Source organism: Vollenhovia emeryi, unplaced genomic scaffold (genome assembly GCF_000949405.1).
Source record: "Vollenhovia emeryi isolate VEMERY1.0 unplaced genomic scaffold, V.emery_V1.0 DF939131.1, whole genome shotgun sequence".
In the NCBI taxonomy this organism is placed as follows: Eukaryota; Metazoa; Arthropoda; class Insecta; order Hymenoptera; family Formicidae; genus Vollenhovia; species Vollenhovia emeryi.
This window is the reverse complement of record NW_011967235.1, coordinates 742318-754038: the sequence shown is the minus strand read 5'-3', so window position 1 is coordinate 754038 and position 11721 is coordinate 742318. Positions and strand designations below refer to the sequence as shown.

At 37.0% G+C, this 11721-nt stretch overlaps 1 protein-coding gene across 3 annotated transcripts in view; it reads left to right on the top strand.

Annotated features, from left to right (window-relative positions):
- The first annotated feature begins 2537 nt into the window (after positions 1-2537).
- Positions 2538-11721, top strand: part of LOC105568130 (hemicentin-1) — a 154159-nt gene continuing 144975 nt past the window's right edge. For 2 of the 3 annotated variants that reach the window (XM_012023544.1, XM_012023543.1), the window contains exon 1: positions 2540-3427. In XM_012023544.1, coding sequence (XP_011878934.1) covers positions 3322-3427 — 106 coding nt within the window. In that variant the 5' untranslated portion in view covers positions 2540-3321. Of the gene's footprint in view, positions 3428-11721 lie in introns of all 3 variants that reach the window. The other variant, XM_012023542.1, reaches the window with a different exon arrangement.

Sequence of the window (11721 nt, the reverse complement as noted above, 5' to 3'; positions counted from 1 at the left end):
ATCGGCAAGAATAAATTATTAATATACCGGTATTTAATCCCGGAAACGTTCGAATATTCGTCGATTTATTATGTGCACGGGGATGCGCGGTAATGAGCTCGTAAAATAGAGCTCATTATATCGACGCATTATTTATTAGCACTGTTTGGTATCTTGCGGTACAGCAGAATAATTACGAGATACACCAATTACGTGAGATCGATATGGAAACACACGGGCGGGAATGATAAAATAGAAAAGTCCTCGCGGATAGAATAAGATTGGCAGGAAGTTATAAATAATGATAGTGTGTGCGAAGAAACTAATGGGTTTTCAAATAAATTACATCTAATAAAATGATTTTTCTTATTCGAAGAAATAAAGGATGTAAGAGCCGAGACAGAATGTTAGTCTAAATTATTTTAACTTTTAAATTTTTCGCAATAAATTTAAAAGAGAAAATCATTTAGACACTAACATCTTGTCTTCGCCTTATATCTTTTATTCCTTCGAATTGTGATTTCACATCAGAATATGAATTTTATTGTTTATTATTTCATATACTTTTTGCCACTCTTGCGTAGATAAAATTTTTTAAGAAACCGCGGTTGAAAGAGTACACTATAAAGATGTACTAATAACGTTCTTTGATCAGTTTTGGACCACACAGATACGTTATAAGTAATTAAATGTTGTAGTTTATTGATTGCTCACAAAGTAATAGTGAAAAGTAAAGAAAGGAAAAGGCATTAAAATAACTTTTTACTAAAAAATTCCACTTTTTATTATTAAAACATCATTTTTTGTCGTGAATTATACGAGTATGAAATTAAAAAACACAATAATCAGTATTGTATACTCTAGTATTATATTTTGCGAAATAATTAATTTTGATGGAAATTGATTTTAAATATTGGGTATTAATTATAATTCATAAGCAATATGCTTCAATTTTAGTGGCGCAAAAATTTTATTTCAGTAAAATTCGAAAATATTAAACTCAATTTTAGAAAATGCTAATTAAAAAGTGTTTCAATAGTATTTTATTCTTTTCGAAAATTATCTGAATGTTCTATAATTGGAATATTAATTCCGTACGTAGGTACGTACATATTACGCAGTCATTGAATAAAAAACTAAACGTTTATTTCATTTTAATTTTCTGTTAGCCTGATATTAATTACGAGTCGATGATCTTATTTTCGAATTCCAACAACTTTTAATGAAGATAGAAATGCAGAAATGCTTCTTGTTACACGCTAGGAACACGTCCCTCATTATTCGTATCGAGAGAGATTCGTGTTTTGCAATTACTTGTAATACACGCAATACATGCAACTGCAATAATTACCATTTGCAATATACTGCTTTTTGTCGTTCAATAAAATATCATATAAATTCCTATTGTTAATTTCACGTAACTGTATATTTTAATGTATATTTATACTTAAACGTAAGAGTAAAAGCACGTGTGTGAAAATAAATACGGGATATAAATATAACTAAAAACATAATAATGAACTGCGTAATATCACAACACAGGCAACTTATTCTCTTTCATTTAAAGTTTAAACTATGCCTTTTGTTGTATAAACGCGACATAATTATACATTTATTTCCTTTCTGCTGTAAATTTTAAATTTACAGAGGTAACATTAAAATACTTTTGCGAAAATTAAATTTTCAATTGTAAACGAACCTTTAAAATTATTATTCGGTGAATCCGTTGCAACTTTATTGATACAAAGTTTCTCGTATCTCCCGTTATGGGTAAATTTTTGCGCGTTTTGAAATACAACATATATTTCATTACGAAATATAGCTTGACACAAAGAACGAAATTTTCTTCGTTATATGCACTTCCGGTACCGAACGCATATTTACATTTTTTTTCAAATAACTAAATACTCTCGTGCAACCCAGGATGTTTTTATTAATACGCTCGGAACATTTAGGATATTTAGGATAATCTTATTTAAAGTTTTATAGCTTTTCCGGAAAAGCTTTTTACGTAAATAACATCGAAATGATGATGGTTCGAAACGCGCTTCGTGAACGCGTTCCATTGTTCCTCGCGAGTTTTTCAATATTAAAAATAAACCTTTCGCCGTGCTATAAGTAAAAACAATACGACCGCCGATGCATTAAATGTATCGCAATCTTGCCGTTCTCAATCCGCGCATTCGCGCGCGAGTTAACGAAATCCCTCTCCGCGCGAGCGACCTACCCCAAAGTCGGTTTGCGGCTGGAATCCGGCTTGACGTCGAGAGACGGACAAGGAGGGAAGGAGACCAGGGAGACTCCGCGCACTCGAGTAGAACTGGATCGCACGGAAAATCTTAATTTGACATCCGCACACCAGCACCTTGAGTCTCCGCGGGGTCTCCGCCCCGCTCCCGTCCCTCTCCTCCTCTTTCTTTCCTCCTCGAGCGGCCTACCGTGCCGTACTACCGTCCCCATCGACCTTCCCTCGCACCTCGCATCTCTCCCACCTGCCTCAGCCACCCCCGCGCGCACCCCCTGTCAGGAACGGAGCAGCTCCTCTGGCAGTCGGTTGTCGGCTTCTCTCGACCAGGGACATGCGCAGCAACCCGCGGAACGACAGGTGCGCGCCGCGCCGACGACCGCGAATCGCTTAGTTTCGGGTAAGCGCACGATTCCGCCTCTGCCGCTCTGTCCTCGCTGCGAGACGAGCAGACCCGCCAGTCGCTCGCGACTCTGTCTACCATTCGGTTGCTCGCTCCCGCTAATTTCGTCGTCAACGTCTCTCTCTCTCTTTCTCTCTCTCTCTTCCGGCCCTCCTATCCCATCGGTGATCGGAAGAGAGATCGTTCGTCGGTGACGATCGCGGATCCTCTCGCCGTAAAGAGGATCATCCGCTAGATCCAATCGGCTGTCGACGCCCTGGAGCAGCGGAAGACCCATCGGCGCTTATCGAGCGCACGTGTTCTTCCCTTTGCTCTTCTTCCTATCAGTCTTCCTTCTTACGGAGAACCTCCCTCGTCGACGGACACAGTTCCCTTATCGGAGGTGGTGTTTATCTCCAGTTCTTCTCTCGTGTTCGGACATTCGCGCGCCGTTCTCGCCCCGATCGCCCCGTCTCGCCGAGGCGCGATTTTCTTGCTACGGTCGCTGAGGATCCCGGGGTGCCGGTAAAAATACATCTCGCGATCGTGCTGACGAAACAGCGAGCTCTCCCGCTGATCTCGCTAATCTCGACGGTGATTGTGGATTACTGTGATTATCTGTGAACCCGCACGGTGTGCTCCTGATGAATGTGATGCTCTAGGAAAGTTTCGACGCGTCGGCATCCCGGCATCCCAGGTGGATCCTCTCTCGATCATGCACCGAGGACAGGACCTCCTCCGCGTAAGTGTGGGAATGCGAGCGACCGCGGCGGTCGTCTTCCTGCTTCTCGGCGGATTTGTCCTCCTGCGCGGAGCCGAGGGTGAGTCAGCGACCTAAATTTCTCCCCCGAGAGCGGAATAAATCCGGGATTATCGCTAAGAGTTCCGCGATCTATCTACACGTGTGATGCATCATATGCGTCTGACAGGTGCTTGTCTAAACGAGGTGCGCGAACGCGGTTGAATACCGTGGGATATAAATTCAGCGCGCAATCTAATACACCGGGATAAGGAGAATGTAAAAAAGAAATTGGAAACCCGTCCGTGATTGAGTTCTCCTTTCGCTCTTGCCGCTCGAGAATAAAGATCGCGCCTTTTAAAAGTCGCGGCGAAACAATTACCACCGGCATGCCTGCCATGGATGTGAAAAATGAGACGATATAAAAATAAACCCCATCGCGTAAATCTACTTAACTCGCTGCCTCGAAGTCGTTTTATCATCCATAAATAAACGGATGTAAATGGTTACGATGCTGTTCGGAAAGAGGAGTTTTCCTGGTAGCTCTTACTTTTAGCGACGCGGTTCTGACCACTCAAGGCTGCTGCAATACGCATATGTATACGAGTACTTTGACACGTATTCAATAATAATGAAGCGTCGAAAGATAACAGAAAAAAATCATATAACATTGTTTCAATAAGATTTGATATGAAATCTTTATTCGCGACACAGTCACCCATGTTTTCGTGAATGCAGTGAGACGATCGATCACAGAATCTTATTTTTTTAAATATACTCTGTTGTTATACGTCTGCGTATTATAAAGAAATATGTTGAGGATGCCAGTAGTAAGCGGGAAAAGGGGTAAAAGTTAGTTTATATGGGACGCCACAGTTCGCGAAAGTGGCCAGAATTAGGATAGAAGAAAATGTACAAGAGCGTCGGACTTCTTAATGCTTGTCTGAAGAGGTGAAAAGCTCGACGGAAGGAAGCCGGCCGACGGGTTGCGAAAACAATAATGCTCAGCGACCAGAAATTCAGAGAAAAATGCTTTTATACGCGAGTATAATTTCCCCCGTGGAAAAGCAACGTCCGGCTGTCCCACCTGCGATTCAGCGAAACGAGATTTTAATGTTGCACGAGAACGTGGCGAACATTCGCAGTTGCGCGCCGTTGCTGCAACTCCTAGACGTAAGCCGTACGAGGCCTCGCGTGTTCAAGGCCGCGGAATAATAGCCGCCGCCCGTCGCGCACAGCCCCCGGATGTGTGCACGGCCATTGAAAATCAGATGAAAGGGAAAGAAACAGACGGCGGTATATCTGCAACATCTTGAGGGGCTGCGGGAAAAATTAAAGCCGCACGCATTCACGGCGGTACATACACGCGCCCCCGTTATTCGATACGTACCGTCGCGCGCTCGTAATCAAACTCCCCCGTGTCGAGTGAAAAAAAGGCGCTGTCCCCGATTGCGCCTCGCCGTGAATTTCGATACTGCGACGAGGGAGAGAACGGGAGAGTTGTTCTCGCACGCCGTATTGCTGCGTTCGAATTTGCAACGTATGTTGTTACACCTCACGCGGCGCGAAAGTGCGGGCTGAGGTCGCGGATTTGGCGCGAATATATCCAACTACCCTTTACGAGCGAAATATCACCGCTCTTGAAACCTCGCGCAGACTCTAGCGTCTCTACACGTCGTACGACGTCGCGTACCGTTGTTACGGGATGATAACTCGTATCTATTTATACGAAAAATCAATCGTTTTGTTTATAATAAAGAAATCTTATCGGAATTTAAAAATAGCGGTATACGCAGCCGGTGCATCGATATATCGCATGACGATGAGCGGGCTCTTTAAATATCCGTGGAGAATAAATTTACGCTGACCCTATCTACGCTATTATACACGATGCATACATAGATGTTATCTTGTGCGAAAAAAAAAATGTATAAATCGTCGCGAGCTGCTTTCATCGCTGATGTATATCTTTGCATATAAACGACATCCTGAAAATCACTTAACGCCGTTTTGCGGCGTTAGTGCCATAACTTTCGTTGCACGAAACAATTTGGAACAATGCGCGGGCGATATATCATCGCGTGTCATTGATATGTTCAGGAAAAGATTACATGTATAGGATATTAAAGCGCAACCAAAATTGAAAGTCAATAGTGCGTAAAATAATAATGCAACTCTGAACCGTGCTCAAAGTCATAATACAACGAAGAAATATTCCGAGTAATTGTTTACTTATTTGCGGTCAATCTGTGATAGAAATATTGGCATTTTTGTCATTAATCGTCATTAATTTTTTAATGACAAGCACATAAGGTATCCTAAGATGATCCGACAAATTTCTTTGATCGTTTTTCGAAATTAATGTGTGCCGCGATGGTATTTTGAGATAATGATTTAAATACATTATATAACATGATGCCTATTGCGTTTGCACATCGTGCGCGCAATTACGTCGGAAATGCTTCAAATTCTAGTAATCTGAAAGCACGTCACGTGTTGGCCAAGTCCCAAGCAAGTTCTAAATCTGTGTGGCCGCTTGCTCGGAAACTAACAAATATAATACGGTAGGCCGCGAAGCGCGTTCGCATGTGGCAAACGCATAAGGGAGCAAGTGCAACAGAAGCTTTCTAAAAGCGGCGACGGCCGTTTGGAACGCGATATGTCGCATCCGCATTGCAATAATACACAAACTTATGGAATAATGTAGATTACGAAAATTAAAAATCGTTTATTATTTCATAACGTAGAGAATCAGGAGTCGAGATTCGACATACCCAACAAAGAGAAATATATTTTTTAATATAATAAATAAATATATGCACGTAAAAAAGTTATTTACAAATTTATACTCTCACAATTTCCAAATAAAGTGCTGATTTCATAACAGTTTACTCGGGCAATATTTTATTGATACTTTAGTTTAAAACGTAACCCATTTATTTATTTTAAAACCACGATAAATTTCGATTTTTACGCTATAAATATGTTAAATTTGTTTAAATCATTTTAACTAAATAAAACAATGATACAAAAGATGTATCAAAGAAGGACATATATAACTGGGCGTATTTTATGCGTGTTTTTATAACGGCCATATAGTCAGTAACAATGTAGCGATACAATTGCATAAATATGGATTGATTATTGGAATGTAATCTTCGTATTTGCGGCTTTCTATATTTTTGCAATACTATATTATGTAATTAATGAAAAAAGCCTTGTCAATTTCCAACAGTAAACTTTTTGACGTCAATTTGTATTCTCTATAAAATATACGATATTACTTAAAAAAATATATCAATCGATACAAAAAATATAATACAAAAGACGTAATATAATTTTATGTATTTATCTTATCTTTTCGAATGTTATTGATTCCCGCATATAAAATTGAGCAAATATCTTTAACTTAAAGAAAACGTGAAACGATTGAAACAAAAAAAGTATCAAAGTGACGTTGCTGCGTGTACTTATAAACATGTAATACGAATGCAATATGTATTCTATACTTCTTCACATTCTCTATGCATGGAAAGTTCCTAATATTTTCTGAACGATCATATCAACATGCTGCATCGTCACGAAAACTTGCAAGTCTAGCAGGAGTCACAGATACGATGAATACTTTTTCTGAAACATGTTTTAGTTATCCATTTTGATAACACAAACATAGCAAAAATATAGAAAATTGTAAAAATTTAGTAACCAAATTCAGAGAAATTTTGCTAATTATAAAAAGTGAAAAATGTAAAACACTTTTAAATAGTCGTAAGACTTAAATTAAATATTGTCAAAAAAAACTCTTATAAGAAAACTACGTGTCCAAATTTTTAGCATTTTCTTAAACTGAAGTAAAAACTAATCACATACAAATATAAAATAAATTATTATGTACCTAATAAATGCATTAAATTGGTACGTGAGTTAAAGTTTTAAAGGAAAAATCTATTCTCATCTTCCATTTCTACGTCAAAGAAAATTAACTGAAATTGATTCTTTACATTGCCTTCCATAAAGCAAATATTTGATTGTTGACTAAACGTGTCCCCGGTTGTAAATTCTGTCGCGTTAAAATAAACGTTAAATTTATGCAATGCTTTGTAGAACGCTTAGGTTCATGAACTGTGAAATCACATATTTTCGCGACTACTACTCACTCCTCGCAAGTATTATTTCGCTTTGCGCGATGATAGGGAACTATAATGTACTGGGGCTTTTGTTACGGAAATAGTTTGTCACTAATTTCGTTTTGGACTTCGTTTTGCGGCAATCAGAACTTTCGTTAACTTTTGCAAAGTTTTATCAATTTACATTCAGAAGGATACTGTCGGGAGATATTAATAATAGTCATACCGTGAATAGAAGTCCTGTACCTCTAAATACTTACTTCTCATCGAAACTTTTGCATAAAGGTAAGCAAAAGTACGAATTCCCTCGGCAATATCTCCCTGTATTTTTTTCGAACGCTACTTTAATAAGCTACTTGACTTAAGAGTGGACAGTATTTCCACTCTTAAGAAAGTAGCGGCATAATTATTCGGAATAATTACGTGAATCAACGAGCCGTGAACATAAACGGACTCTGGAAATAGATACTTTTCTGTACTGTGTTCCAAATGTCGTTTTAGTATAGTTTTTAGCATTACAGTTTGTATTCTTTTAGCAGAAAGCTTTGATAAGAGGTCGTACTTTGTTGAAACAATTTAATTATTTCAGTAATTGCATTTTTAATAAAGTTGCAAAATCGAGTCTCTGTCCAAAATTAAAATCGCACCGCATCTCTGTGCTGCTAATTCCAAATTTCCATAGAGCACATTTAAAATTGCGTATACAGGAGTTGAAATAAAAAATTAATTACACTATAAAGTGCATCTGTATTTATCAAATTGACCGTGAGAGCACTCGAATGAGGTAATTACAGCCGGTAATCTCAAGTTTCGTGCTCGCTCACATCCTTACGTAACAGTAGAAATGCACGAAAACATCGCGGCTCCACGATAAATGTTTCGCGCTTATCAATTCCGCTAGCTTGGGAAGTTTAAATGAAATAAGTTTTTGGATATGTGGTGTATATGTGCCTTACATAACTTCGGCGTCATCCCCGGTGGCGCCGGCTCATTTCACGGAAGGCGTGCTGTAGACGGAAATAATTACCCTCATCACGGGTTCACACGATAATAATATTTAGGTTCGTACTTTTCGCGCCCGGTACTTTGCACCATCGCGAGATACATATCCCTTACGTGCAACTGGATGTCGCGCCGTCGCAAAACTCCTTTCGTTAGTTCGCGCGAGAATTTGTCGCGAAAAGACATGACTCGATTGCTTTGCAAAACACGCGAAATCTCTGACGTTACCAGATTGCGAATCGCGCGATTTAATGGCAAATACGTTTACCATCGCTTACAATTGCGCAGCTCACGCGAACAGCTGCGGTCTTTTGGTTTCCCGTGTAAATTTACACTTAGGAGGATAATCCTTATCAAGACGTATCGAGCGATACCAATTCCGGTCGATGCAAATTTTAGGTAAAGCGTTGGTGGAACGAGTTAGTTTGCGGATTCGATGAATAGTCTCGCGATACATGTCTATTCTAGAATAAGAAGATTATATCGACATATGTGCACTCTCTGCCCGCATGTATAATATACATATACTATAATATATGTTACCGTAGAATCCTATACGGGTCTCCGATAAACTCAAGTGTACGTGTATATAAATTTTTTGAATCACGTTTATTGTATTCGTGATTCGAGAGTTCATTAAGTACCTAATAAATTAAATCTAAAGTACACAAACATAAATACATGTAAATAGCATAATTAATTTGATTGTAAAAACTTGTTGTTTATTTGTAATTGTTATGAAAATTTGTTCCAATGTTACTTGATGTACTTGTTTCCCAGTAACTTTAGATTAACCTTTAAATATTTATAATTTCATAAGCATAACATTATATGAATACAATCAGATTTGGACGAAATGACAATGATTTATCTAAACAATCTATGTGTATATATTATGAATATAATAATTTATACAATATAAAAGTCCGTTCTTTTAAGTAGACGTTGATGCCATTAGGAGTCAGAATTATAGACAAATTTATGCATAGCTTGAATTTATGGAATAGATAAAATTATTTCTTCATGGATAAGGAGAGGCAATGGTTCATGAAACATTGCTTCCGAATTTAGTACGACACCGTATTATATATTACAACGCATTTATTTTCGCGGGTAAAATTTTTGTGTCTCGCTATAAATTGCGGGTTTTTTATTGGAGTAACATATATTATAACACATGCCTCTATCGACAGTGGACAAAATTTCAAACTGTATAAAAAATATGTGATTTTGCTCGTAATATTAGATAAATAGAAAACGGTAAAACATAGTTATTGTCTAGCAAACAAGTCGTTTGCAAGATTAGTGAAACAGACTACATATAATTAGTATCGTATATCGATAGATTTGAACGTTCGGGATTCAAATCCGTAATTCGTATTTTCTTGTAGTGTCGATGAAGCACCGACAATAATTGTGATTTTGACGGTATATAATAATCTCGTACAACTCATTATTTATGTAATTTTTATCACACAGAACTGTAAAGAATATCAATTCAATGATCAAATAATCGTACATGCAAGTGAACCTTTATGATAAAATGTTAAATATTCATAAACTTACTGGCTTGTTCTAAGAGACTCTACATATCGTTACATGAAAGCTTCAGTTGTACCTGAGAACATTTGTTTCCCTAAAGTATGCAGAACAGACTGAACTCGTCTACTTCACTCGGTTAAGTAACTCTTCGCATTACAAGCAACTTTTTGCATTTTAACAACATAAACTACTCCAGTACATCCGATGGAATGAAAAACATGATTTATTGAGATACAACAGATGAGTTAATTAAATATGATAATTAACCGTTTTAAAAGATGTCATAAAATCGTTTCTGATTTACGGATCTACTTATACGAATAATTTTAAAGTCGTAGCGATTAATCGGTTATTCTGATGTCTTTTTATGAAAGACGGTAAAAGTTGCAAGAAGGATGAGAACTCTTTAACGTCGAAATAGCGTCCGCTTTACGACAGCTCATCGCACGGAAAGTTTAATCGACAGATTAAATTCAAGTAGTCTCTCTCTCTCTCTCCCTCTCTAACAAATTCATTATTATATAGCAATATTTTACATATAACATACCTATATACACAAAATAATATATATTCACATTTTATATATAAAAACATTTAAAAAATTTATACAAATTACAGTATACTAATATATTGAAAAATTTTTTAAGTTCAAAGTAATAAAATGTCAAATAACTTAGCTATTTTTATGACAAGAGAATAATAATGAAATTATATTCTGCTCGTATGAGTTTTAATTTATTAAAGTAAATTTAATACCGGGATAACAGTTGTCTATGCCGATTGAAGTATGAAATTTACTTGATAGGTATTCATAGAATCATTATATAAACTATTTAATTACGTGAAAATATTCCGTTATTAGTAAATTACACAGAGATCATTGGGCTTTGATAACGATTATACCGTGTTAAACGGAACAAATACCGAATGCAATTTTATATGATGGACATATTATAAATGATGAAAATTAACTAGTTTATTATAAATGTAACAAGCTTTGTTCTATTTTAATTTTATGACAAACTTGTGAATCAAACCTTTGTTTATTTGAAGCACCTATGAAAGTTGTTTACGTGATTTTTTAACAAATAATTTACAACATGCCATAATATGCGTGAAAATGAATAATGGAACTTTTGTATATGTTCTTTAAACAATGCTCGTGAAAATTAACCTGAAGGGAGATCATGTATTTCTACATGCAGAGTCGCATCATCGCATTATCGTACATTGTGTTTGAATTTGATATTATATATCATAATATTGTATTTATCAGTGCCACGCTGACGCATAACTATGAATTAGGTGTGTAGATTGCAATACGTGCATCGTATATTATTATCATGTGAGAATACATATCGATTGTGCTCTGATGAAGATACTGATTACAAACGCGAATATACTCATCAACTTTGCATTGAATTAACTGCAGATATATTGTTGTATTATCGCGATAAAGTATAACAGAATTATATCTCTCTTAGTCTATACATATATCCGCCATAAATCAAGATAACTAATGACTTGATTTTTCTCCGTGATTTGGTTACGTGATTTGGTTACGTATGCTGTATTATCACACGTCATAATACAAATCATATAATGTATGTTTCCCCTTCGTTATTTATTACGGATAGAGATACTATTTTTCAACAATACGTACATTTACGGGAACATTAATCTGTCGATTACCTTGAAGCATCTC